The sequence below is a fragment of the Hipposideros armiger genome, unplaced genomic scaffold, assembly GCF_001890085.2.
Source record: "Hipposideros armiger isolate ML-2016 unplaced genomic scaffold, ASM189008v1 scaffold_582, whole genome shotgun sequence".
NCBI lineage: Eukaryota > Metazoa > Chordata > Mammalia > Chiroptera > Hipposideridae > Hipposideros > Hipposideros armiger.
Genome location: NW_017731932.1, coordinates 545,816 through 573,652, shown reverse-complemented (window position 1 = coordinate 573,652; position 27,837 = coordinate 545,816). Strand labels below are relative to the sequence as shown.

Genomic DNA, 27,837 nt, shown 5'->3' with positions numbered 1-27,837 from the left:
ACTGATAAACAGGTGTACGGATGAAGTGGCCCATCCAAGGTCACACTGCTTAGTGACGGAGCTGGGATGAAAAAAAGGGCTGCCCTGGCCTCCCAGTCCACGTTCTTCCCACAGCACCAGACTCTGGGAGCTCTGGTGCTCTGCTCCCCCGGGGGCTCTGCTCTCTCTTCCAGACTGGCTCTGGGGCCAGGACAAGAAACAACCCGGGCCGGCCGAGTGGCGCGATGGTTAAGAACTGACTTGGGACGCCAGAGGGCCCCGGTTCGGATCCCACTGGGAGGGCCAGTGACACTGCCCTCCACAGCTGAGATGCTGAACAGCGGCTCGGCCTGGAGCTGGGCTGCCATGAGTCGCGGGCGACGGTGTGGGCTGCAGCCCCTGTGGCAGTGGGTTGCCATAGGCTGCCGTGTGTGGCCGGTGGCTGGCGTGAGTGGCCAGCGGCCGCGGTGAGTGGCCTTCCAGAAGCTGGCGATTGATCTGCCTCGCCCGGGAGGAGCGCAATGATGGTGCCAACTTGGGCTGGTGGGGCGATGTCCTCCACAACTAGACTGAGGAACAAAACAACAGCAGCTTGTCCGTTCCGCTTCCCCCAGTTCCCCAGCACTGTTCCCATCCCCCCAACTCCCCAATTAAAAAAAAAAAAAAGAAAAGAAACAATCCACTCACATTGCAATTACTGTTTAACAAGCCTAACTTGCATCATTGGGTGGCAAGCACATATCACTCACTGAGCCAGGGAGTCCCAGATGCCGCCTCCCAGAGCTTGCTGTCCAGGTTCGGAGAGGTTGTCATGCAAGGAAGCAGTTTCCAGTCACCAGAAAGGGTGTGAGCAAGTACCAGGAACTCAGAGCTGCTGGAGAGCCCAAAGAAAGATTTTTGGAGGAGATGCCATTTTGAGCAGGACCCCAGCAGACCAGGCAGGTTTCCTGGCAGAGATGGGGTGAGCTCCTAATGCAGAGGAAACTGGTGTGTTCCCAGACCCAGAGACCAGGAACCTGGGGCCACTGGGATGAGCTCTCTCTCCCTGGAGGTGTGAGGTGAAGAGGTCAGGGGAGAGGTTGGAATCACACTGCTGAGAGCCTTGAATGCCAGGCTAGAACCTAGGCTTTTCCCCCCTGGGCAGCACGGAGACATTGAAAGTGTTTGAGAAAGAGAAGATCAAAGACATCCATTCGCACTCTGGTGTCTGTCTTCAGACCCAGGTCCCTAGGCCCCTGGAAATTACCCTTCAGCAAGTTCAGAAAAGAGCTGGCTTCAGACCCTGTGCATCTCCATATCCCCAGCCCCTAGGACCTACCGGACCTATTGTAAGGGCTCAATAAACATTTGTTCACAATGACAATGAATGAATGACTGCCTGACAGCCCCCTTCCCCGACCATCCTAACCCCGACCCCAGGTTCTCCCATCTCGCCCACCTGCCGTCTCTCTCCTTGCTACCCATCCCTCTCTGGCCGTGAGTAAGTAATGGAACAAATACTCGTGTGCTCCAGTCATGTGCCAGGCAGTAGCAATTACTTTCAATCCTCGCCAACACCCTCAGGGGTAGAAATGATTAACTGCACTTTGCAGGTGAGGAAATTGTGGTCCAGAGAAGCGAAGAGACATGCCCAGATGCTGAGCGACAGAAGTGAGACTCATACCTGGACCTTCTGACTCCACCTAGTGCTTCCAGCTGGGGTTGTAGAGTGTCCAGGAGGAGATGCCTGGGGGTGGGGGTGGGGGGGGTCTCAAGCCCGACCCGGTGGGCAGATCCTAGTCTCAGGGCTCCTGCCCCACGTCACGGTCCCGCTGCCACACCAGGACCCTGCATCCAGGTCCCTCTGCCTCCCCTCCATCATTCACTTCCCCAGGCTGGCGCACGGGGCAGACGCACACACGCACACCACAGCCCCAAAGACTGGAGAAGAGGAGCAGTAGTTGCCGTAGGCAGAGGTGCTTTATTTATCAGCAAAATTATCCCCCAGAGAAAAATTCTATATGCTACCCAAAGTAAAGAATCATCCCCCTTGATGAAGACGAAAACATGCCCAAAAGACTTTGCTAGAGCTCCTTTGGTGGAGCAGGCCCCCTGGTTCCCAAGGCCTGTGGGTGGCCTGACCCTATCACTGTCCTTAAAACCTTCTGGAACATTAGCTCCAGAAAGAACCTTCAAACTCCACAACCCTCTAATTTTACAGATGGGTAAACTGATGCTCAGACCAGACAAGGGTCTGCCAAAGGCCATGCAACATCAGTGGCAGACATGGGGTTCAGGCCCAGGGGCCCCCACCCCCACCCCGTCTACTCCTCTTCCTCCTCAGGCTCACGGCCATTCTCTCACCAAGGCTGTGCCTTTGAGGGCAAACTGGGTGCCACCTCTAGACACCAGGTGGCACAGCTGAGGCCTAGAAAATCACCCGGCAGCTCGGAGCCCAGGCACACGAGGGCTTCAGGGCCAAACAGGCCTAAAGAAGTAAGTGACACACCTCTTCCCCCATCACATCAGCTCCCCTCAGGCCATGTCTGCCATGGCCATATGCTTCCGGGCCTGGAACTAAGAAGAACTTCCACGTGCTTTTGCTTCTGCGCTGGCTGACGTCAATCAGCTTGGCAACTGAGAGTCTTTTCTTACTGATCAAAACTCTTAGCTGGCAGTTAAACAGTTAAAGGCAGCTTTTTTTTTTTAAGGAAAAATAATGGGTACTTAATACAAATAGGCTGGGTGGGCCAAGTCTCTCTGGACACAGGGTCCTCTAAGATGAGGACAGGTGAGCAAAAGCATCTGCAGGGCTGAAAATCAAGGGCGTCTGAGCTAGGCCGTTGCAGGGGACGGCTCTTTCCGCCAGCACTCACGGTACACCAGGAAGGGGTGGACGAATGTCAGAAGAGTGAAAAGCACCAACGTCACATTCACCTGGGGGGGAGCAGGGGAGAGGAGTGAGGCGAAGTCCAGGGACCCCACCCGCGAAGGGACCAGGACTCTGCCCAGTGGATCTGTTTTCCACTCAGACACTACAGTGCCCCAGGGGAAGGACCAGGGGTTCGTCTTAATTCTGCCCTGTGGAGGAGGGTGGGGGAAGAATATTATGCCCATTTCACAGGTGAAGAAACAGAGGCCTCGCGAGCACATAATGACTTGCTCAAGGTCACATGGGAAGTTGGTGGAGGCACCAGCTAGATCTCCTGAGGGCCTTCCGATGTCACAATCAGGGAATTCTCCTTGATTTGTAAGTTCAGTCCATTTTTTTATTCTAATGACTGATTGAAACTTTGCTGAGCTTCTTGAAATGAGGCTCGCAGCGCTGTGCAGTGGTCAGGACACTGCCAGGTCTGTCAGTGCCCCCTGCTGGGGTCCCCCCGAGTTGCCCCAGCCTGGACGTCCTTGCCAGTCTAAGGCCAGGACCCCTCCCCTCCTCACAGTACTCACGTAGAACAGGTCACCCCAGAGGGGGCCTTTGATGAGGGTGAAGATGGGGAACTGGAGCAGAGACACGATGGCTGACAGGGCCATCAGAAGCCCCAAGAGCTTCCCAAAGTGCTCCGAAGGGAATCTGAGGAGAGACAAGGGGCTTCCCGTGAGTTTCAGGGAGCAGGAGCTTGCCCTGCCTTCTGGGCCTCTGTCAGCCACTCACTCCTGACTCCTGTGTCCTAGGCCTGCCTTCGCCCACCCACCCATCCCCTTTGCCTTGGCTCAGGCTTTGAAACCACAGAACACAGAGAAGGCATTGTACTGGGCTCTGGGAAAACAGCAGGGACCCAGATACAAGCGGTGCCCCAGGGAGGTCTCAAGGAAAAGACAGAACACGTGAACACTATATGCCAGGCGATGTGTGCACTCTCAAAGGAAGCAAGGCTAGAGTGGGTGCCAAGGGCACAAAGAAAGAACCACACTTTCTTCCCAACTCTTTCCTGGGAGAGTTGGGACGGAAGCGGGCCTGGGGGGTGAATAGGAGTTCACAGGACAGACTACGGAGGCAGAGGGTAGAGCTGACGTGGAGGCTCAAGTACCTGAAGGCTCTGTCCCTCCCACCAGGCATCACCCCCACGTCTGCTCCCGGACCCTGTTCCCCTCGCCTGATCACCCCCAGGCCCATCCTCACCTCCCAGGTCCTTACCTCCAGCACACTTCCTTTTGCCCCAGTGTGTCCCCCATTAGGTCACAGACCCCAAGCCCACTTACACGAGGGTGAGGAAGGCGGCATTGCCCCCGTACAGGAAGGAGCGGCTGATCACTTGCAGGATGAAGGTGACGTACTGGAGGGGGAGGACGCGGACCGAGGCACAGAGGGCAAAGCCCAAGCACAGTAGAGACGTCAGGGCCAGCGAAGGCACCGCTGATAAAAGGGCCACCTCTGAGGCCGGGGATCCTGGTCCAAGGGGGAAGAGGAGGGGCTGCCTGGAGGGGGCGCCATGCAGGGCAGGGAGGGGACAAGAAGATGGGGAGAAAGGCGCGGGCCACCATCCACCCAGCCATCCAGGCAGGAACCTGGGGCCATCCTTGAATCGCCCTCTCCCACATGCCCCGTCTCCAGTCCATCAATACACGTTGGTAATCCACCTCCTAAATAGCACTCCTCTCCACCCCCACTGACTCATCTTGTAAGCCACCAGCAACTCGCTCATAGATTATTACAACGGCCCCCTAACGGGCTCCACATCTGCTCTGCCCGCTCCAGCCCACAACCAAATATCCCGAGGAATGCTACTGGTCACAGCAAAAGACTGGAAGCCATCCAAATAGCCACTAAGAGGGGAAAGCTGCAAGCACGATGCTGCAGCCACGTAAGAGAATGAGGCAGCAGTTGGAGGAATGAGGGGGGCGGGGCCCCGCTGGGGAGCAGGGCAGGGACGGGAAAGATGTGAAGAAACGAAGCGGAATCACCACAGCCAAGCTGACAAAAGTCAGAGAGGGCCGAAGCATGAGAGAAACTATTTTATTTTACTTTAGCCTGGGAGCATAAACTTTAGAACTTCAGTTGTGCATCAATGGCTGGAGGTGTGTAAACGCTACAGGTAGCTCCCCTGAAGGACTCAGGAAAGAATGGTCACGTGTCTGGACCACCAGACATCTGGAAGATCACTATCGCAGACCCAGCCAAGCAGGCAGGACCGAGTCTTCTCGGGAATGTGCTTCTTACCGTAAAAACTATCAACCTTTTCTTTTTCTTTGGAACACTCTAGGTATTGCTGGTAGTGTTTCCAGAATTGTAATTCACTCACTTAAGACCCTTGATTAAAACTTTGTCACTTAAGGACCGGCCAAGTGGCACAATGGTTAAGAACTGGCTTGGGACGCCAGAGGGCCCCGGTTCGGATCCCACATGTGAGGGCCAGTGACACTGCCCTCTACAGCTAAGATGCTGAACAACAGCTCAACCTGGAGCTGGGCTGCCGTGAGTCGCCGGCGACGGCGTAGGCTGCAGCCCCTGTGGCAGTGGGTTGCCATGGGCTACGTATGTAGCCAGCAGCCAGCGTGAGCAGCCAGCAAGCCGCCATGAGCGGCCGTCTAGAGGCCGGCGACTGATCTGCCTCGCCAGGGAAGAGCGCAATGATGGTGCCAACTTGGGTCAGTGAAGCAACGTCCTCCACAACTAGACTAAAGAACAAAAAATGACAGCAATTTGTCTGTTCCCCTTCCCCCAATTCCCCAGCACTGTTCCCATCCCCCCAATTCCCCAATAAAAATCTTTAAAATAAATAAATAAATAAATAAATAAATAAATAAATAAATAAATAAATATAAATAAAAATAAAATAAAAAACTTTGTCACTTAATTCTAGCGAAGTCTGATTTCATTTACACTTGGTCGACAGAGAGTTGCACAGAAAGAAAACTACAGAACAGGGTGTGCGATACACTGCCTTTTATCTAAGAAAGAGAGAAGGTGTATATAGATAGTCTTTCTTTAAGTAAAGAACAATAAAAATAATTGCCAAAGAAAGAGGGAAGGAATGGAATACAGGAAACAGCGAGAGAAACTAAATTTCTCTGAATATAGCTTGTTTCACAGTTTTGGCTTTGGAAAAATATAAATGTTTGATATGTACATTTTTTTAAAATAATAGGAAGAAAAGAAGAAAAGTGTTTCCCCCAAATTAGAAACAAAATGAAACCAATGGACAGAACTTTATATCAAGTTGATGACTTATAAAACACAGTAATTGACTACATTTCTTGTGGTAGATAGCCTAAGGATGAAAACGGAAGGAAGGAAGGAAGGAAGGAAAAAGGAAGGAAGGAAGGAAGGAAGGAAGGAAGGAAGGAAGGAAGGGAGGACAGCCTGTAGCAATTGTATTATTAATAGTATTGCTATTGCTAAACCAGCATTTATGTATAAAATATGTTTTTAAAATATGGTATATACATGGATGTGTATACAGTATATTGTTCATGTATATAGTATTGTTAGGAACCACAGTTTTCAGAGGGAGAAAAAATATATACAAATGTAAAATCAAGGAGGTAAAATTTGAATTAAAATATCAATATTAGGTATTCACGATGTACTTTTTCATCCAAAAACCTTATGTATCTCTTACCTCTATCCAAGGCCTAACGGCAGTGATGACCCAGGAGAACTGGAAGCATTAGCATCCAGACGGCAGCCTCTGAGTACCGTTTCCCATTACAGGGACCCAGGGCTACTTGGAGAAATGGCTGGTTTCAGGTTTGGAGCAGGAAACATACCCAACGGAACAGACCTAAACATCCCCTTGTGCTAGAAAGTAAAGACACTCTCTAAAGATTATGTCTAAGGGACACAGATACTGGATTGGGAATGTTCCCAATGGCCGAAGATGGGACAATTTGAACATCAAGAAGAACTGTGATAGAAATGGACCGAAACACGTTCAAAGATATTTAAAGTGAGACTTTCAAAGAGGAACACGTAGTCACCCCTAGAGGTTGCTAAGGCAACCTCATTTTCATGACATGGAAATAGAAGGAAAACCAAGCATTTATTTCTGGGTAACAAAATAGATTATAAGGGAAAGTTTTTCTTTCTAGAGGAATTCTAGAATCCGAAGGGGAGATAGAAATAGAAAATCACCATTTTGCAGCCCTAATAAAATAACGGGTGTGGGCATTGATCGTCACTGGCTGCTAAAATCATTAGGGCAGGCAGCTGATGGGAAACCTGATATATAATGAGCCGATTAGGTTGCTGACGTCTGAGCCCATCGATCAATCTTAACATCATATAACAGGGACAGCCGGTACCAGGGGCCTGCTGATGGGAGCCCATTGGAAGCCCACAGCTCCGCCTCTGAATCATGCTTACCAAAAAATATTAAACTGAGTCTCCTCGGCCTCCAACTTGCCTCTTTACAGGAAATACCCAATCCAAGAGACATTTGTAAATGACATGAAAAAATGCCACATCCGAAATGTGGGGAATTTGACAGGCTAAATGACCCAGTTTCTTCAACAAATAAACGACCAAAAAAAGTGAGATGGCATCACAGATTTCAAAAGATGTAAAAGGCATAGCAACCAAATACATTGTGTGGACCCTAATTTGAACAAACCAATGCTAAAAAGACATACTTGAGACAACGTGGGAAATTTGAACAGAACTGCATATTAGATAATATCAAGAAACTACTGGGATTGTTTCAGGTGTGATAATATTGGGTTGTTGGGAAAGTCATGACGCATTTTTGCATTGAAAAACATAGAAAAAGATGTTATGTCTTTCCCGACAACCCAATATTATTATGGTAAGGTTTACATAAAAGAGGCCTTATTTGTTAGAGATTACAAATGGAAGTATTTACAGATGAAATGATTTGGTGTCTGAGATTTGCTTTAAAATACTCCAGCAGGGGTGAGAGACTGCAGTGCAGGGGGAGTGGGGAAGAGGTATAGATGAAACTGTAGGAGAAATGTCACTCTCTACTTCCGTCCCTACAGACCCCCAACCCCTGCAGATTAAAATACCTCAGTGCCCCTCTGTTCCTCCCATACATTCAAGGGTCATGTATGAGCAAGCTCCTTGGGATGGTGGGCTGCCGGCCCCTTCTTACTTCTCTCTCTCCAGCCCTCACCCCCTCACACCCCTGTCTCCACCACCATGCCTCCAGGGCTCTGTGCCCTGGCCAGCCTAATCACTTTCTGGAATCCCCCAGATTACTCAATGTTTTGCTCTCTCCTTCACCACCTTGACCCCACTGTATTCCTGGGCCACTCTCCCAGGCCCTCCTCTTCATCTCCTCACTTCTTACTCATTCTCTAGGTCTCGGCTTGGATGCCACTTCCTCCAGGAAGCCTTCCCTGACACCAATCCCATCCTCTTTTTGCAACAGGTTACGTGCTATTCTTCTTCGTGTCCCCATAGCCCCTCTGGGTTTCCTTCATGGACTGTAGTGCCTTTCTCCACCCTCTAGACTGAGAACAAGGACATAGCTGTCTTGCCCATTGTTGAATCTGGAACTTTGGCTGGTATATAATTAGCACTCAGTGACTAGTGGTTGGATGGATGGATGGATGGATGGATGGATAGATACAAGAAGACAAGGGTTAAGAACAAAAGAGAAGATGGGCGTGGAGACACATGCAGATGTCTCCCCTCCTGGTTCCCTGATCCTCTGGAACCCTGCTCTCACCTGTCTTTTGCGCTTCCTTCTGGAACTTCTGCTTCAGCCGGTCCATAAGCAGGCCATTCCAGGGGGCACACAGCACCCCAAAGAACTGAGTGACGGCAAAGGCATTTGTGTAGCTGCTGACTGCAGAGGACAGAGAGGGGTGGGAGTGGGGGTAAGAAACTCCCAGGACTGCCGTACAGGAGAAGACTCTCCCACCCGCCATGCTCTGCCTGGCCCTCCTCCACATCCTCTGCTCAGCCTTCTCTCTGCAACACATCGCCCTGTTGAGCTCAGCACCCCACACCCTCGAGGTTCCAAGTCCCCGGCTGGGGTGTGCAGACGGGCTGCCTCCCAGCCCTGCTACACACCTAGCGCCCTGTCCCCAACGGCCAGGTTGGTCAGCAGAGAGTTGAGGGTGCCAATGAAGAGGTAGTGCCACAGCTGTATCACAGACAGCCATACCAGGTGCCAGGCGAAGCGCTGAGAGAGAACATGGCTCCAGAAAGAGAGGGCTTCCTGCTGCTGCCCTGGTCCCGGGGCCTCTGTTGGGGAAAGGAGAATCTGGATATGAATTACAAGGCAAGTGGAGGGCTGCGGTGGGCGAGAGCGTGGAGGCCCTAATGGGACACCTTCTGTTCTCACCGCCTAGATCCCATCCACAGTGCTCTCCCGGCTGCCTGCGCCTTGTGCATCCCCACCTCCACACCTTGGTCACCCTGGCTCTGCCACCTTGCATGAGCCTCCCTCCCTGTGGTCTTTTCTGTCTGCTGAAAACCGGTCTGTCCTTCACAGCCTGGCTTCAACGCCACTTCATGCACTAACACTTTCCTGATCTTTCTCAGCCAAGATGGTGAAAAGGAGGGGTGATGACATGAGATGACATGAGGGATAGTGGCAGACAGCTCCACATCCCCTCCCTTTCTTTTGGTCCCAGCATCCTGGTTTCCTCTGGAAATCTTCCTCTGTCATATGTATCCTGCATGGTCCCGATGGGACTGGGAGTTAAGTGTTCTGTTCCTCACCCATGGCGGACCGATTTGATCGTTCTCCCTAGAGAGGATTGCTACGGCTTTAGACTGGGATCCCAGAGGTACCCTGGTTCTACTCCTCCTGGAGCCTGGCAAGTTCATTTCCCCCGTCAATGTGTGAGCTTTCCAGAATCCTGTTCGTGTTGCTACCTTAGCCAACCGTGGTTTGGGGTGTTTATACCAGACCGAAAACAGATAGAAGAGGGAAAAGAGGCAGCAATAGCGAAGGGACGACGAGAGAAGGCAGACCTGGGGCACCTGCAGAAATGGGGACAGATAAGCCAAACTGGGACTGAGGAGCATGGGAGAGGGAAGGCAGTGATAGGGGACTGACTGTGGGGCCAGGGGGAACGACAGAGGAGACAGAAGGGAAGAGGGGCGGACAACAGAGAAGGCACGAAAGCCTTGCCCCTCTCCGGACCCTCTATGAAATGAGGGGCTGAGGAGATCCTACACACTCGACTTGACCTTTCCTGAGTCCAAGTCCCTGCGGCAGCTCTGGAGGTGAGAGAAAGGCCAGGCTCGGAAGGAAACATGGCTTATCAGGCAGGGCTCACCTTCCTCTGGTGACTGGAACTCCTCTGACAGTAGATCTAGCTTTTCAGGCTCAGCTGTTTCCTTCTTCTCCCCTCTGGTGCCATTCCCAGAGCACAGGCTGTGGAAACAGAAGGTCCCTGAGCCCAGCCCAGGCCAGGGACTGTGAGCTGAGCGTGAGGCTCAGGCTGGAGGTAAGCGTGCAGCCGTCGCCAAATGGCACTGCACACGGAAATCACCTTTTAACAATGGCCATGCGCAGATCACAGCCCAGACCTGGGAAATTGGGATGTGGGGGCATGCAAGCCAGGCTTCCATATTTTTTAAAGATCTCCTAGTGATTCTAAGAGGCAGTAAAGCTTGGAAACCACTGGAAGAGTAGGAAGAATAGGGCAGGCCTGGGGTTCAAACCCCAGCTCGGCCTCTTCCTAGCTGGCCACATGGCTCAGATTTAACCCTTCTGAACCTCAGGCCTGGGGTTCAAACCCCAGCTCGGCCTCTTCCTAGCTGGCCACATGGCTCAGATTTAACCCTTCTGAACCTCAATTTTCTCATTGGAAAAATGGAGATGAGGGTATCTACTTGAGAGAGTATCTATTTGAGGGTATCTATCAGAGAGCTCATGGAGTCTACAAATTGTAAGTGAGCGGCCCACGTGTGGCCCCCTCTACTGCTCATGATGATAGAGTGAAGGACAGCCACACTTCTTCCCCACCCTGTGCAAGGGGACTGCAGCCCTGACTAGCCCCCACCCCCTGAATCTGGGCTGGCCTTGTCATGGGGTGTGCCATTTCCAACCCTCGACTTTAAGAAAACTTGGGCACTTCTACACTCTCGCTTGACACCACTATGTGAACAAGCCCAAGTTAGCCTGCTAGAGGATGAGAGCCAGGTGACCCAGGCATCCCTGTCACCCTAAATGACTGCCAGATAAACCCCATGTGAGTGAGGCCATCCTAGACCAGCCAGCCCCCAGCTAGTCCACCAGGTGATCAGGACACGAGTGAGCCTGTCGAGACCATCCGAGTCTGTCCCTGATCAGTAGAACTAGTCAGCTACCCACAGACTTATAAAAATATAATAAATGTGCAATGTTTTAGATCCACTGAGTTTGAGGGCGGCCTGTTTTGCAGCAATAGCTCACGGAGAGGCCCCGTCCTCATCCTGTCCTGTGACAGGTTTCCTCTGCCCTGCTATAACCATGTCTGTCCTGTCCCCAGCTTCCTACGTGAGGTCAGGTGAAGGGCTCTGGCCCACAGTCACCGGGTGACAATCCTTACCCGTAGCTATAGTTGGGGGGCAGCGGGTAGGGGATGTGCCCCCAGGGCATCAGGAGGAAGGTACGCCCAACGTGCCAAGCACTGCAGACGGAGAGGAAGATGAAGGAGGCCCTGAGGCTGATGCCCTGCTCGTAAAGGAGCTGCAAAAAGAAGGCAAGTTGGCATAACAGCCGTGCTCACAACGTCCAAAAGGTAGAAGCAAGCCCCGGGTCCGTCCCAAATGAAGGGACGAGTAAAATGTGGTCTAGCCACATGGTGGGATGTTATTCAGCCTTCAAAAGGACGGAGATCCTGACACATGCTATGACGTGGACAAACCGTGAGGACACAATGCTCAGTGAAATAGCCAGTCACAGAAGGACAGATACTGTATGATCCCACTTATAAGAAGTACTTGGAGAAGCCAAATGCACAGAAACAAGAAGCAACAAGGTGGTTGCGGGGGCTGGGGGACAAAGGAACGGGGAGTTAGTGTTTAATCGGGACAGCGTTTCAGTTTTACAAGGTTGAAAAGAGATGGATGGTGGTGACGGTTGCGCAACAATGTGAATGAACTTAACGCCCTTGAATTGTACACTTAAAAATAGTTAAGATGGTAAATTTCATGTTATCCCTATTTTGTCATCCAAAAAAAAAGTCAGTGTAAGAAGCAGGGGCATAGACCCCATTTCCAAGAGTGAATCTTTTTGCCTCCATCCTGGACGCTAATCAAGCACACCTGGTACACACACAGCCTCACCCTCACGCCCAGGCTCACCCAGCAGCAGGGCAGGCACCATGCCACCCATCCCACAGCCCCGGAGAGCCTCCCAGTGTGGCTTCTCAGAGACCATCTAACCCAGTGCTTTCTTTTTTTCAATAGCAGCAAAGTTCTTTTGTTCAAACATAAGATTTCACATAAAAATTCAACTCACAAAACACATCAGTGGGGAGTGGCCCAGTCCTCCTCGCCTCATTCCCCTTGGTGACCGAATATTACATCAAAGGGAACCCCTCAGTGTTCCTCAACACCCAGTTTGAAGACCGCTGATCTAGCCCAACCTCCTCGTTTTCCAGGGGGTGAGAGTGAGGTCCAGAGAGGCGCCATGAATGGCTCAAGGTCAGAATAGGCAGCAGCAAGGTCAGCGTGAGCTAAGAACTCCAGCTCCTGCTCTGGCACTCGCTCGCCTTCCAACTCTAAGGACTGGGGAGAGAAAGGAAGGCACGACTGGGGTAGGAGGGACAGCCTGGAAAGTGGCTCTTGTACCAGAGACAGGAAGGCTTGAGCGAGTGCCTCAGGTGCTCAGTCTCTGGGCCACCCTCCAAGTCAAGGTGCTCAGGGGACGAAGCTGTCTCATGTCTGGGTAGTGACTCCCAGAGATCCTCTCCTCTTCCCCCATGGCCCACAGGCTATGCCAGCTGCCTCTGGCCTAACACGAAGCCCAAAGGGAAGTCCCAGGTTGGGCAGGTTGGGGTGTCAAGGACCCCCACTCTTTCATTCCTTTCACTCAGTCATCCTTAGTGTGCTAGCTTTTGTCCTCCAGCTTGTGGCTGCACAATTACAGTATGGCTGCCACATTTCCACCATCGCCTTCTCCCACAACTTGCAAAGAGGAAGGGTGGGAAGGGGACCGAGGAGGGAGGCTGTCTTGTTGCTCTGCTCTCATCTTCCATCAGGGAGAAAAATGGCCCTTGAAGTCTTCCAGTATGTACCGCCTTCATCTCATTAATAAGGACTGGATGATATGACCACCTCAGCCCATCACTAACAAGGGGGAGAGGGATTGCCAGCTGGCTTAGATCAATCAAGAGTCGTCCCCTGGGCTGGGCACATCACTGCCCAGGTGAAATTGTTAGCAGTGAGGAAGGTAGAATGGCGGTTGGGTGGGCCACTAATAGCCTGCAATAGCCCAGCCCCCTGAACCCCAGCATTCACCTTTAGGAGAGCTGGAGGGGCCCCTGTGTCTGCCCCTGCAATCCCCACTAGCCACATTGCTCCTCCTTGACAAACCAGATCACAGCTGCAAACACTCCATCCCAAGGGGCTCCCACCCTCTACCCAACACAGGCCCAAGCATGTCATAGCCACGCCTTCCCTTAGCCTCTGCCCCAAACCCTGTGTAAGTGTAAAGAAGGGACTATGGGTCACAAGCTCGGGTTCTAGAACCAGGGTTCTAGGGCCAAGGTCCAAGTTCAAGGGCCAGGGTTCAAGTTCAAGTGTCGTATTTACTACCTGCAGAAGGGTTGATGGAGAGAAATTATGCAAAGTTCACAAGACAAGTATCTGGCATAGAGAAGGGTTCACTAAATATTGGCTTTTGCCAATTTTTACCTTAATGATGAGGAAGACAGCTGAGGAAGAATCAAATGCCCCATTGTAGAGGGTGATGATGGTTGAGCGGTGTTTGCCAAACAGGTTCCCAACCTGGACAACACGTGACCAGCCTGAATCACTTCTTTTTTTTTTTTTTTTTTTTTTTTAAAGATTTTTTTTTTTTTAAAGATTTTTATTGGGGAATTGGGGGATGGGAACAGTGCTGGGGAATCGGGGAAAGGGGAACAGACAAGTTGCTGTCGTTTTTGTTCTTCAGTCTAGTTGTGGTGGAGGATGTTTCACTGGCCCAAGTTGGCACCATCATTGCGCTCTTCTCTGGCGAGGCAGATCAGTCGCCAGCTTCTGGACGGCCGCTCACTGCGGCTGCTGGCCGCTCACGCTGGCTGCTGGCCATACACGGTAGCCCATGGCAATCCACTGCCACAGGGACTGCAGCCCACGCCGTCGCCGGCGACTCACGGCAGCCCAGCTCCAGGTGGAGCTGTTGTTCAGCATCTTAGCTGTGGAAGGGCAGTGTCACTGGCCCTCATATGTGGGATCCGAACCGGGGCCCTCTGGCATCCCAAGCGAGTTCTTAACCATCGCGCCACTCGGCCGGCCCCTGAATCACTTCTTTATTCGTGAAATAAATATTTCCTGTGCACCCAGCAAGCCCTCCTTATACCCAGACCACCCTCCAGCCAGGAACGACCACCCTGGCTTGGGCCAACCCCATCTGAGGCAGCCAAGTTAGAAAAGTGTTCGGCCCTCCCCCGGCCCCTCAAGTCTCTTGCCAGGTGCCTGGGATGAGGGCAGGTTCTCACCTGCAGGTTGGTGATCAGAAACAGGTTCCCCCCAACGGTGAGCATGGGCATGGCCAGGAAGAGCAGCACTGCGGAATCTGGAACAATCGAGGACAGAGGTGGGTCATGCTGTAGTGCAGCCCAAACATGGAGCCTCAAATGCTGGCTCCCACCTGCTCTAAACCCCTGGCTACCCTGGGGGCAGGGCCCCAATTCTAGCCAGCCTTCTAGAAGTTGGGGGTCTTAGGGTAATGGTCAGGGCTCCCCCAAATGTCCCCAAGGTGGGACCCTGCAGAGGTTTCCTGAGCCACCTTCTTGGTCCCACCAAAGAATGGTCCTTGGTCTGTGACAGGCCTGGATGTTTACAAATAGAGGCAGGACTCAGAGTGAAGCCCCTGCTCCCTGCCCTCACCAAACCACATGCAGCCCCCTATTCATCCTTGACACTGTGGGCGAGAGAAGCCTGAACTCAGCCCCCAAGCCCTGCCACTAATTCACTGCATGACTTTGAGCCCGATTCTGAATCTGTGACTCAGTCACCTCATCTGTAAATGGGAATAACATTCCCTGATCTTCCTGCTTCGTGGTGTGCTGTGAGATCTGAGAAAATGGCCATGGACTGCCCTTCCTTTGTTCATTAAACTTTGAACACTTCCTTTATGCCAGGCATTGTGCTTCTGACATTGGAAATGCAGGATGAGTAAGGAATATTTCTTGCCCTTGAAAAGACCCACGTGCAAAAAAAAAAATCATTACAATACATCAGGAAAGTGCTGGGTAATAGAGGAACAGCTAAAATGTCAGGGGGCAGTCGTGGTGGGGGAGCTTAAGAAATTAGTCCTTCCCAAACCACAGACCTCTGCCCACCTTCATGATTTTGGATATAACCCATGCCTGTTTCGCTAAAATGTATTCCTATTCTTTTTAATAGGAAAGAAACCTATTATTTTTATTTTTTTATTTTTTTTAATTAATTTTTTTTATTGTTAGTTTCAGGTGTACAGAACAATGCAATAGTTACCCTTTTCACCCTCACCAGGTAACAACCCTCCTCCCAGAAACCTATTATTTTTAAAAGACAACTTTGGATCACTACTATAAATGAAAAGCAACTTGTCGAAAGTAACCGCATAAATAAATACAATAGAGGGGGGTGGTAGATGAGGGTGAAGGGATCAAATACATGGCGATGGAAAGAGAACGGACTCTGGGTGGTGAACACACGATGTGATATAGAGATGATGTATTACAGAATTGCACACCTGAAATCTATGTAACTTTGCTAACAATTGTCACCCCAATAAACTTTAATTTAAAAAATACATACATACAATAACTATTGCACTGTGTTGTACAGCTGAAACTAATTCTAAAAAATGTGTATTTCATAATAAAAAATAATTTAATAAAAAAATCCTAGACAGAAAAAAAAATACATACATACATACAATGAAAGGAAAACAATATTATTAAATTGTAACTGGGTGCAGTTACCCTCAGAATGTTCAAAGCCTGAATGAGAGTCAAACATCCCCTCCCCATTCAGCCACTTGAAAATCATTCACAGGCTTTTGGGCAAGATGAAGCCGGTTTGATGAGGAGAGTGGTTTTAAATAGCTGGCTCAAGGTGCCAGTCTAGCTCATGAAATCTGTTTGGACAAAGACATTCAGCCTGTGATTACTAGGCACAAATGGAGGTGACCCCATGGCGCCCTCTGGCTTCAGCACGGGTACTACACACACAAGAGTTAGGGTGCTGTTGTTACTTCCTAACCGAAAAGCTGAGCCCCCCCCCCCCCCCCCCCCGAACTGACACAGGCGGAATATGGAAAGGTGTCTTTTGGCCAGCAGGGGTCCCAGGCGCACTTCCTAGTAACTTGCTCTGTGGCCTTGAGCAAGTCTTTGCCAGGGCTCTCTCTCCGGCATCAGTTTCCTCCTCTACATAATGGGGAAATAAACTGGATTGGAATTCCTCAGACTTTGGGAATTTTATATGTTTATAGACCAGTGAAATTTGAAAACGTTTTACTACAGTAGGGTGGTCAACTTTTGTCCTGCTAAGTAAGGATATTTCCAAAAACAGCTGCCATTCCTAATGTCATTTCGCTTTGAAAAGAGAGAGGCATTTGAACACATAGAAGAGGAAGGATGTGATCTTTTGAAGAATTTTTACTCTTGGAAGCAGTCCCTCTATTATCCTTATTTTCCACATTTCACAGTAGACCAAACTGATTTCACGGACCAGCAATAACTCTTTCAAGGATTCTCTCAAGCTCAAGGCCTGTGGGTCTCTGAATAACCATGGAGGTCAGTGTGTCCTGCCATCACCTTCTGCACTTGCCCGATCCACCAGGTGCCCCTGAGCTACAGGTGCCCCTCCCACCCAGCCAACAGCACTCACCTGCAGAGATGAAGGCTATCATGAGCGTGGCACTCGTGTAGAAAAATCTGAAATACACAATGGGAGATGGAGAATGTTGTCAAAAAAAAGAAACCTAGAGGGACAGAAGGGCTGAAGTCCCCATAGGCCAATCCCTTAGAGAAAAGGGTTAGTGCCTGGTCTACGAATCAAAACCTTGAGTCCTAAATCCTCTTTGCTGTGTGACCTTTGAAAAGGCACTGCCCCACTCTGGGCCTCAGTAACCTTTTCTGGACTAATCTAGAAGGAAATCATTGGACTGATCTAGACCCTAAGCTTCAAGTTCTAGGGAGCTATAATTTCAGGACTACAACCCCAAGGTTATCGGGACCTCTTAGCAGGTTGGGAGTCTTATAAGGTGTGGGGTAATAGAAGCAGTACCTAGGTGTAGTATTGTGATTTATAATAAAAAATATGTATTTGGTCTTTGTCCCCAGCCCCGACACAGGGCTCCTAAAACCCTTGTAAATCCCTGACTGATAAGAGCATTAGAGGATCTTTTGTTCTGATGAAGCAAATCTGAGTGGGCTCCTGAATGGGGGCCAGTCACCAGAAAGACTAAGCCATGATTCGAAGCTTGGGACTGTCAGCCCTGTCCCCCCCGCACACTTGTCTGGAGAGGGGAGAGGGGCTGGAGATGGAGTTAATAACTGATGGTGCCTACGTGAGGAAGCCTCCATAGAGTCCCGATAGAATGGGGTTCAGAGGCCTTCCAGGCTGGTGAACACATCTATTGTACACACCAGGAGGGTGACACACCCCAACTCCACGGGGACAGAAGCCCCTGTGCACGGGACCCTCCTAGACCGTGTCCTACACATCTCTTCATCTGGTTGTCTACCTGTATCCTTTATCCTGTCCTTTAATAAACTGGTTAACATAAGTAAGTGCTTCCTTGAGTGCTGTGAACTGTTCTAGCAAATAATCAAGTCCAAATGGGTGTGGGGGGAGGCGGTCATGGAACCTCCAATTTGTAGCCAAATTGGACAGAACCTGTGGGTAACCTGGAGACCTACAACTTGTTGACATCTAAAGGGGGGAGGGGCAGTCTCGTGGGACTGAGTCCTTATCTATGCGATCCGACCCTATATCCAGGTAGAGAATGTCAGAACTGAACTAAATTATAGGACACCCAGCGGGTGTCACGAACTTGTGCAGTGTGGGAAACCTCCCCACACAGTTGGCGACCAGCAGTGTCAGAAGGCAAGTGCTCTATGGGAATGTCAAGAGAAAGACACAGGAGGAGGGTGTAGGTTTTTCCAGTACAGTTGGTGTCAGCAAGGTAGGATCTGCTAGAGCCTGTGGTTTGGGAAGCAAAAGGATGGAAGGGTATGGGATGAAGACCCTCTGATTTTGGGGGGCATGTGGCCCCTCATGGTGTGAGCAGCTGCTGTGCTTCAGTTAGTTACTACAGGTAAAAGTTACCAACAGAATTTTGAGATGGATCTAACTCTTGGGGAGTTGGTTCACTGGATGCATAGAAAATGCAAACTGGGCCTGCTGGGTGGCTCAGTTGGTTAGAGCGAGAGTTCTGAGCAATGGGGTTGCCGGTTCGATTCCCACATGGGCCAGTGAGCTGCACTCGAGCTAAGCTGCCATTGAACTGCCAACAGGTGGCAGGATGGCTCAGCTGGTGAGAGCGTGTGCTCCTAACAACAAGGTTGCCGGTTCGACTCCCACATGGGATGGTGGGCCGTGCCCCCGCAACTAGATTGAAAGCGTTGACTGGACTTGGAGCTGAGCTTGCGCCCCCCACAACTAAGATTGGAGGACAACAACTTGATTTGGAGCTGACAGGTCCTGGAAAAACACAATGTTCCCCTTCCCCAATTCCCCAACACTGTTCTCTTCCCCAATTCCCCAATAAAATCTTTAAAAAAAAAAAAAAGAAAAGAAAGAAAGAAAGAAAAGAAAATGCAAACTAATAAAAAAAAGGTGAAGCACACAATCTCTTGGCCATAGCTACCTGTAATAGCTAAAATGAAATTAAAAGAGAGCGCTGGGTCAGACCTTGATGCTAGACCAAGTTCAGATTCTGGTCAGTCTGAGCTTCAGCCACCAGCCTGAAAAGCCAGCCTGCCAAGGGAAAAATTATGCAGGGACAACAGAAAGTACCTCTAAGACCTCTGGTCACCAAGAAGGTAGTCAGTGTGAGAGGAGAGCAAAAACCAAAATACCATTGAAACCAGGGGGCACCGTATGAAGGAGCTGTTTCATTTTGTGGATCGGTATTAAGAGCTCTCTGACAAACCTCTCCTGAAATGGACCGTAAGTCATTAACTTGGGGCTGTGTCCTTGGCTTTGAATGTGGCAGAATGGAAGAGCATGTTTGGACTCAGAGCTCACGATGGAAACATCATATATGGCTGTATGTGATCCAGACACACAGGAGGCTGGCTATTCCTGGGGGAACGGCCAGCCTGGTGGGCTGGATACAAACCACCGTAGGGTCTGTGTCCCCCTATCAATGCTGAGTAGAGCACCCTAAACGAAGCAGCGGATACACTTCGTGTGAAAGATACGTGGAACTGGCTTTCTTGGGGACCAGGATAGTCACCTGCTGGGTACGCCCGTTCCCCGGGCCATGTAAATGTTGTAGGTAAGGGGGACCCTCTCGTGTGGGCACCCCACAGAACCTCATTGCTGCAAAACTGTAAAACAGTTCAGGGAGCCTTATTCACTTTGCCCTCTCAGTTTCCCCTCATTATTCTTACGGATGCTAATAAGCATATTAGGTAAATTAACCAGAGAATGGAGAGAAACAAGGGACTGGCCTTAGGAGAGTAGAAATGTTTAAATGGTTATTAAGGAATAAGGTGAAGACAGCAAATAGGATTGTGCGTGGCCTTTCCTTCTTGCCTTTGAATAAGGTCAACGAGAGACACTGGCAACTTTGACAACTTAAAAGCAGATACCAGACATGTCACTAATAGCATTGCATTTGCGATGGAATCTAACAACCAGAACTTCATCGTTTTCCTCAATAAAATTCAAACAACCGTTATTGAGTAGAAAGACTGTGACCCGTTTGGCGTTCTTCACCAGCCGGACCCTGACACGCTTCCTGACAGCAGAATTTGGCTGTTCGGTTTCCACCCCTACTGTTCCCAGCACAGTCCCCTTTGCTTGGTAAGTGCCTTCAACGCGCTGGCCTTCGGGGCTGGGCTTACATGGGCCTTACTGTACTGCCCGTCAAGCCACTTCCGATCGCAGCAGGGGCTAAGAAGCTCCCTGGCAGAATGAAGACCACGCCACTCACCCATCCTGCCCGCGCCATGGGTCTTAACGCAAGACCCATGGTTGTGTGGGCCAAGCACTGCCAAAGGTTGGGTGGGTCAAGGGGAGCCCCAGCTGGTCCCCCAGCCTTAAAGTGTCCCCAAACAAGTCCGGTCTATTTACCCCAGTTTAGAAAACAATTTAAAGCCAGAGGACAGAGATTACAACGCGAAACCCGACCAGCAATGGCTTGTGGCAGATAAATCAAGTTAAAGATTTGACAAAAGGGCCAGAGACCCTTGCTCCCTCACTGAGGACCCAAAGCCTTTTGTACAAGAATGGGTAAATATTGGTCAGGGGGTGAAAAACAGAAGTTTCAGGATTCCTTGAAACAGAAGCCTCACACACGGTGATACCAAAACCCGTTGGTGAAGCCGTGAGGTGGGCTATGGTTTTTATGAGAGAATATGAAGTTGTAAGGGTTGATAAGAGTAAAAAAGTTGGAATGTCTAAACAGGCTTTATGTGAAGAAGTTGTGTTTCCTTTACCTGACGATTTTGTGAGAATGGCTAACATGTCCCCTCATCCTGTAAAACCAAAACCTCTTGATAAAATCCTGATGGAGGCTCCCATGCAGAATGAAAGGGATGTTGGAGTTGAGGCTGAAGGAATTAAGATTGTAGGATAAGGGCCGGCCGAGTGGCGCGATGGTTAAGAACTCGCTTGGGATGCCAGAGGGCCCCGGTTCGGATCCCACATATGAGGGCCAGTGACACTGCCCTCTACAGCTAAGATGCTGAACAACAGCTCCACCTGGAGCTGGGCTGCCTGAGTCGCTGGTGATGGCGTAGGCTGCAGCCCCTGTGGCAGTGGGTTGCCATGGGCTACCGTGTGTAGCCAGCAGCCAGCGTGAGCGGCCAGCTGTCTCAGGGAGCGGCCGTCCAGAAGCCGGCGACTGATCTGCCTTGCCGGGAAGAGCGCAATGATGGTGCCAACATGGGCCAGTGAAGCAACGTCCTCCACAACTAGACTGAAGAACAAAACGACAGCAACTTGTCTGTTCCCCTTCCCCCAATTCCCCAGCACTGTTCCCATCCCCCCAATTCCCCAATAAAAATCTTTTTAAAAAAATAGATTGTAGGATAATTAGTATGTTTGAACAGCATTTGTGTGAAGTACGTGTGTCCCTTTGACCTGATTGTATTATGGGGGTGGACACTGTGTCTGCCTGGGGAACAGTCCCCCTACCTAGTGTTGTAAAACAGGAGGCAGGGAAGCCTGCCCCTTCGAGCCACATCACTGGACAAGCTAAACAGAGACACAGTGTGAAATGGAAGCGGGAATGCTGGTAGGGACAAGCTCTCCATGCCACGGCCCACGCGCAGCCCAGACCGGGGCTACGGCCAAAGCCTGTGGGCTCCTCTCAGCGACGACTACCGGACTTAGAACTAGAGAATTTCCATCTGAGGGGCATTTATTATCTTGTTATCAGATATTGATTGAAGCTTCACCAGTGACTGAAGGACATAAAATGATCTTAAGACGTGAGACTCCCACAATGTCTGGGATGATGACAGAGAAGCCCTCTGATGGAGGGGGCAGTGCCAGGAGCGTCCCCTGATGACATGGAAATGGTTTATACAGGCTCACACCACCTGGGGAACGCGAGGAGTAGGTAGGTACTCACGAACAAGCAGCCTCTCTCCCCCAGGACTGGCTGGAGCTGTGCGAGGAGCTGCCAGAGTCTACTGTCACTTGGACAGTGCCCTAGAAAGGACTCTTCACTGACCCACAAAGAGCTGCTTGGCTGGTGGGCAGCAGTCCCACGCTGAATGGACAGAATCCAGTTTGAAAGGCCCCCCCTTTCTGATCGATGAAGGTGAAAACAGACCAGCTCAGTGGGCTGAACTGCGGGCTCTTTTCCTAGCAGAGATGGAAGAACTGAACAATGGGAAAAGCCCCTGTGTTTGGGTTTTTACTGACTCCTGGGCAGTGGCCAACGACCTGACCCTATGGTCAGGCCAGGGCAATGGACATGTGGTCTATTAAAGGGATGCCTGGATGGGGAATAGCCCTGTGGAAATCACCATGGCACTTGAGGGGTGCATTACAGTAGGACATGTCGATGACTGTTAGAAGAACCACTTTCCAGGTTCAGATAATGATGGAGATCAACAAGCAGATGTCCCTATGTGCTCGCGTAAGGTGGCCACCTGGGTCCATGGCTGAGTGGAAATGGGGGTGCTGCAGTCAGACATGGGCTGGGTCTATACAGAGCCCTCCTGCATCCTCTGAGGCACAGAAGGCCAGTAAGGGCTGCTCTGCCTGCCAGCAAAAGAGACACAGGCTGCAGATGGCCATGTGGCAGGTTCCCCGGGGAGAAGGCCCTGGACAGAGCTGGCAAGAGAGGCTGGTACTGAGAGCCCTGGGCAGCTACAAATGGGTCCTGGACTGGGCTTGGCTTACAGGCGGCAGACACACATGCTCGAGTGCTGTAAAAGAACCAGTTTGGATGGCTGACCATCATTTCTTCACACCAAGGAACACCCTTTACAGCCAATAAGGTCCAACTATGGACAGAGCTGTTCTCCTCAGGGGACCAGTTTGAGAGAGAACTGAAACAAGCAGTTGAAACACTGGTTGTTGGAAACGGGGAGACGGGGTGAGGGGGGTGGAGATGAAGGCATGAAGGGCTGGCTTACATGCCTTCACAAGTGTGTGCTCACGCTCAGCAAGAGGGGGACTAAAAGACGGTGCCCACTGGATAGATGTCTGCTCTTCTGGGGAAAAGGGGTTAGGGAAGGTGCTGGTATTCTTTCTGTCCCACAGCACCTCAACGTTTTTTTTGGGGGGGGGTTCCCCCCTACCAATGCAGTGGTCACAGGGCCAGGGTGGCAACTACAGGGAATGGAAACAGGGATGATTCCTAAGCAAGAAACTGTCACTGTTTGTAACCTTTATGTTACAATTCCTAAGGGCCGGGTGGGGCAGGATATACCTTCATCTCATCTGGCAAAATCAGGGCTAACAGGCAAAGCAGCTCGATTGCCTGGTGGGGGCGACAGCCCACCAGTTCTGCACCCGTCCTCTCCCTGTCTGAACAGAAGCGGACGGCAGGGGGGCAGACACTTGCTAGACTAGTGTTGCTGCCTGCGATCTAGACAAACACAGTGGTGAACCCACTGTCCCTTCCCCAGGGGGAAGGGTTTGGGTACACATGGAGAGAGGGAAAATGGTATCGGAAGGTAAGAGGGATGGATAAGTGGGTTAAGTAATGAGGGAAATCCAATATTGCAGTAACACCTCGAAAGAGGCTCAGAGCAAGACACAATATTGTCTCTTGGCTTAATTATACCAAACGCCTAAAAAGGTGACGCCGTATATTGCTGACACCACTTCTGCTTTTGGAACTGGCCAAGATGGAAATGAAGCCTGCAAGCCTGAGTGGCCCTGAGAGACATTTTCATATGATATGATGATGGACTGGATACTTCTTGCTGACTGAAAGGGTAATGACTGAAACTGGTAATACGCAATTCAAATATCTTTTGAACTTTATGATTGCTTTGTTTTAAGGGAGCCGTGCTCCAGCACTAGGGGGTGGACTGTGATATTGTCATTTTATAATTAAAAAAACATGTATTTAATCTTTGTCCCCAGCCCCTGACACAGGGCTCCTAAAACCCTTGTAAATCCCTGACTGATAAGAGCATTAGAGGATCTTTTGTTCTGATGAAGCAAATCTGAGTGGGCTCCTGAATGGGGGCCAGTCACCAGAAAGACTAAGCCATGATTCAAAGCTTGGGACTGTCAGCCCTGTCCCCACCGCACACTTGTCTGGAGAGGGGAGAGGGGCTGGAGATGGAGTTAATAACTGATGGTGCCTACGTGAGGAAGCCTCCATAGAGTCCCGATAGAATGGGGTTCAGAGGCCTTCCAGGCTGGTGAACACATCTATTGTACACACCAGGAGGGTGACACACCCCAACTCCACGGGGACAGAAGCCCCTGTGCACGGGACCCTCCCAGCTTTATGTAAATAAATTGTGTTTCCTTTACCTGAATGTTTTATGAGAATGGCCAATTTGTATCTCTTCATCTGACTGTCTCTCTGTATCCTTTACCATGTACTTTAATAAACTAGTAAGCGTAAGTAAGTGTTTCCCGAGTTTTGTGAGCTGCTGGAGCAAATATTCAAATCCAAAGGGGAAGAGGTCATGGGATCCTCCAGTTTGTAGCCAAATTGGACAGAAGTTGTGGGTAACCTCTGGTCAAGGGGAGCAGAGTTTGCCAACCCAAATATGCCTCTTTGGAATAGTGATCATTTTAAGCTGGTTATTTTTAAAAAAGACAAGACTCAGGAAGAAACTTTGACCTTTGCCCGAACTGCCTAAAAAAAAAAAAAATTGAGAGGACTTGCTCTGGGAAGGGAGCTAACATCAAAGACGGCTATAGTTTAATCTGAACTAGTGTGTGACAGGGAGGAAGTCAGCACAACTGTGTGATCAAAGTTCTCTCGGTGTCTCATCCTTAAAAATGGTTCAGCAAACGTTTGTTTACCAAACATTTGCTTTTCCATCTTCATGTGAATTGCCTTGCTTACCTTTGAAGTCCCGAACCATTACTCCCACCCCCTTTCTCCTTAGCTCAAGAGAGCAGATAAGGCTCAACTGACCAATTTGGGGGGCCCATATCCTTATGGAGCCCTGTACATACGTACGTAATTCAAGTTGGTTATTTTTCTCCTGTTAATCTGCTTCACGTCAATGTGACTATTAGACCAGCCAAAAGAACTAAGAGTGGAGAGAGGGAAATTCTCCCTCCCCCACACAGAAGACCTATCACCAGAGACATCTGAAACGGGTCGTCTCAGGGCACCGAGCCCTTAACCTGTGCGATCTAACTCTGTCTCCACGTATGGAATGTCAGAATTGAGTTAAACTGCAGGACACCCAGCTGGTGTCACGGAAATCCCCCACACAGGGGGTGACCAGAGCGTCAGAAGCAAAATGTTCTGTGAAAGTAAAGGAGAAACACAGGAAGGAAGACGGTGGTTTTCTTAACATGCTAAGGCTGGAGAAGAGGAAGGGGCAAAGGAAGGAGCGGGAAGAGGAGGGGACAGGGGGCCACAGACCCTGAGGCTGAGTTAAACTCATTATGCACCCAAATGCTTAAAGAGCAAGGCACTTGCTTTCCTCTCTGGTTATTTTCTGGCCCAGCTGGCCCGCTATTCCCTCCATCTGACAACTAACCTCTCACAAGCCTGCTAGGAAGTGCTCCTAATAGCCCCCAGCAGGCCACTTGGCCAGTTGCAGTGGCTCCTCTGTGAGCGAGATCAAGACCCTGACCCTCCCTAACTCATCTGCATGGGGAAACCCCCTCTGTCTCCCTTCCAGTCAGAAGCGACCTGAATTCAGCACTGGAGATACCTAGGAGACCTTACCAGCTAAGCCTTTGGGGAGTGATGGACGGCGAGGAGGAGGGTGATTAAGCCTGAACCCCCAGGTGTGAGGTCTGGTAGGAGATGCGGACAAGGATCCCCAGGGTGAAGGGCAGAGTGACAATTTTAGGTCTTGCTGATTTGTTAACCCTGGCCCCAGACCAGCCCTCACAGGAAGTAGGCCTGGGCTCCTGCTCAATTCAGTATCACCCTGAGCACACCTTCCATTGGAGCAGAGCGGGAGGTGAGGAAAGGAAGTAGGGGTGTGGAAAGAAGGTGGGTCCACATCCTGGGCTGTTTCTAAACAGAGCTGCCAGGGCAGGGCCCGGCCTGGGTCTCCCTCCAAGTGAGGCTGCTGCCAGAAGAATATCCCATGCCCACCTGTGCCCAGGCGGGGCCTCTGGGACTTACATGGCTATGAGGCGGGCCACGGTGGTCTTGAAACGGTCAAAGATGTAGCCGGTGGGGAAGGTCATGAAGTTGTTCATGAAGGATGCCAAGGTAAAGATGAGTGAGAACCTCTCATCCTGGGCTTTGCAGTCTGGAGGAGAGAAAGGAAGGTACCAGGAGCCCTGGTTAGATGGGCCAACCACCCACTCATCCTGGCCCTCTTGCCAGATGGGCACCCAACCTGGCTCCCCTCTGGGGCAACCTCTTCCATCTCCGAACACCTTGCCTGGTGGAAAGTTTTCCCTTATGTGAGTTGAAATCTGACTGCCCCTAATTACCCCCTCAGACGCTGGTACCTCTTCTGCAGGTACCCCTTAGGTTGAGAAGGGGGGGACGGGGAAGGCTGACAGTCCCTTTCACCACAGAAAACCTGACAGGATGGGTAGCGGGTACAGTCCTTCCTGCCCCTCCCCACCAGCTGGGAACCAGACTCAACTTCCTAGAGAAGGCATTGCTGTCTTACCATCCTGCCCTGTGGCATTGCCCATCAGCCCAGCATGCGGCTCACACAGCTCCTCAAAGTAATGCTCTATTTTGAAGACAAACACCAGCGACGCCCAGCCAAAGAGGACTCCAGCAAAGCCGAGGCATTCCAGCAGCCCTGTAGGCAGGGTGGCCACGCGCAGGGGTGAGCCTTGGCCTGGCATGGCTGGCCACGGGAGCTGCGAGGTCTGGCACTGGAGCACTTGGAAAGCTCCCCTGGCAGGTTCTTCTGTTCACGCAGCTCTCCAGTCCTGGCTGTGTCCAGCTTGGGCAAAAACCATCGGTGAACGGTTCTCTGGATCCTGTAAAAGGCGGCAGAGGCTGCTTGGCACAGGGGCTTGTGGAGATGATTCAGGTGGACAAAGTGTTCTTTGGGGGCTGGAGAGAGAGGCCAGCTGTTAGAAACAGCTGCAAAAAGCCTTTCAATCCCACCACATCTGGCAGCAGGTCGCAAAGCAGGAACTGAGCCCAAATTGTGGAAACTGTCTGGGAAAATAACTGGCAGCAGCCACGCTGACCCAGGCTCAGGGAGGGAGGGAGCTGTATATATGTCCTCGCCAGTCTCCCCAACAATCTGGCAAACTCATTTTGTTACCTTCCTTTCACTGACAGAAAGCAAAACCTCCAGGGGGTTTTCTCAACATGTCCAAGGTCATATCGGCTAGTTTGTCACAACGAGCGAGGGCCAACCTAACTCCCCAAATATCCGAATTCCAACAGAATCCTCCCCGACCCTCAGCTAGGACTCCCCACGTCCCCTCACCACAGCCTTTCCTCTTGTCTGCCCAAAGGCGCCCAGAGGCCAGGCCACCATCTCCACCCCGAACCCCTGCAGCACGAAGTCCTGCGCTCCCTCAGAGTCACCCCAGGGGTCAGCGGGCCTCACCGCCCATGGCCCCCACCCTTTGGCCCCCGCCCCCTGGCCCCGCAGCCCAGCCCGCGGCTGGCCGCTCCCTGGCGCCCTACCGCCGCCTCCTCGGGGCGCGCCAGGCTGGCCCTGCGCTTTGCACTTTGCTCTTTGCGCAGTTCAGCTGCCCTTCCCCCTCCTCCTAGCCCCTGCTCCAGCCCGGAAGGGACAGGCGGGGCAGTGCCGGCAAGGTCCCACGCCTCCCACTCCCCATCACTTCCTTCTTCCCCCGGCCTGCAGGCTCTCATGCCCTTTTTGACGGAGCCATTGGATCGTCTCTCCTGTCTCTCCCTGGAACCCCAGCAGTGGCCTGTTCATCTCCCTTGACGCGCTTTCAGCCTCCCAGCTCCCCGGCCTCTCCTCCTTCCCCGAGCAAGTTCGTTTTCATACCAAGGCGTGAACAAGCAGGCCCACGGC

The 27,837-nt window shown here is 51.1% G+C and overlaps 1 protein-coding gene and 1 pseudogene across 8 annotated transcripts; both read right to left on the bottom strand.

The window, feature by feature from the left end:
- Positions 1 to 756: 756 nt before the first annotated feature.
- Positions 757 to 27,555, bottom strand: SLC43A3 (solute carrier family 43 member 3). Of its 8 annotated transcripts, none has more exons than XM_019624306.1 (13): positions 27,480 to 27,555; positions 26,494 to 26,815; positions 25,992 to 26,121; positions 16,907 to 16,953; positions 14,527 to 14,603; positions 13,721 to 13,813; positions 11,410 to 11,549; positions 10,153 to 10,292; positions 8,936 to 9,109; positions 8,589 to 8,708; positions 4,162 to 4,348; positions 3,409 to 3,532; positions 757 to 2,895 (listed from the first exon to the last, which is right to left on the bottom strand). In XM_019624306.1, the coding sequence occupies exons 2-13, from the start codon at positions 26,675 to 26,677 to the stop codon at positions 2,794 to 2,796; spliced, it is 1,518 nt and encodes a 505-aa protein (XP_019479851.1). In that variant the 5' UTR covers positions 26,678 to 26,815; positions 27,480 to 27,555; the 3' UTR covers positions 757 to 2,793. The 8 variants fall into 8 exon arrangements, with proteins under 8 accessions (XP_019479851.1, XP_019479849.1, XP_019479850.1 ...); XM_019624304.1 differs by having other exon boundaries at positions 26,494 to 26,891; positions 27,480 to 27,515; XM_019624305.1 differs by lacking the exon at positions 27,480 to 27,555 and adding an exon at positions 27,109 to 27,391.
- LOC109371597 (40S ribosomal protein S23 pseudogene) lies at positions 17,937 to 20,636 on the bottom strand (annotated as a pseudogene).
- Positions 27,556 to 27,837: the final 282 nt, after the last annotated feature.

Excerpts from the sequence above, each read along its gene's own strand:
- SLC43A3 (XM_019624306.1), bottom strand. The coding sequence starts at position 26,677 with ATGCCAGGCCAAGGCTCACCCCTGCGCGTGGCCACCCTGCCTACAGGG. Across the intron at positions 16,954-25,991 it reads GTGGCCCGCCTCATAGCCAT|ATTTTTCTACACGAGTGCCA; the intron begins GTAAGTCCCAGA and ends TGTGTATTTCAG. Across the intron at positions 3,533-4,161 it reads GCCGCCTTCCTCACCCTCGT|ATTCCCTTCGGAGCACTTTG; the intron begins GTAAGTGGGCTT and ends GTCTCTCCTCAG.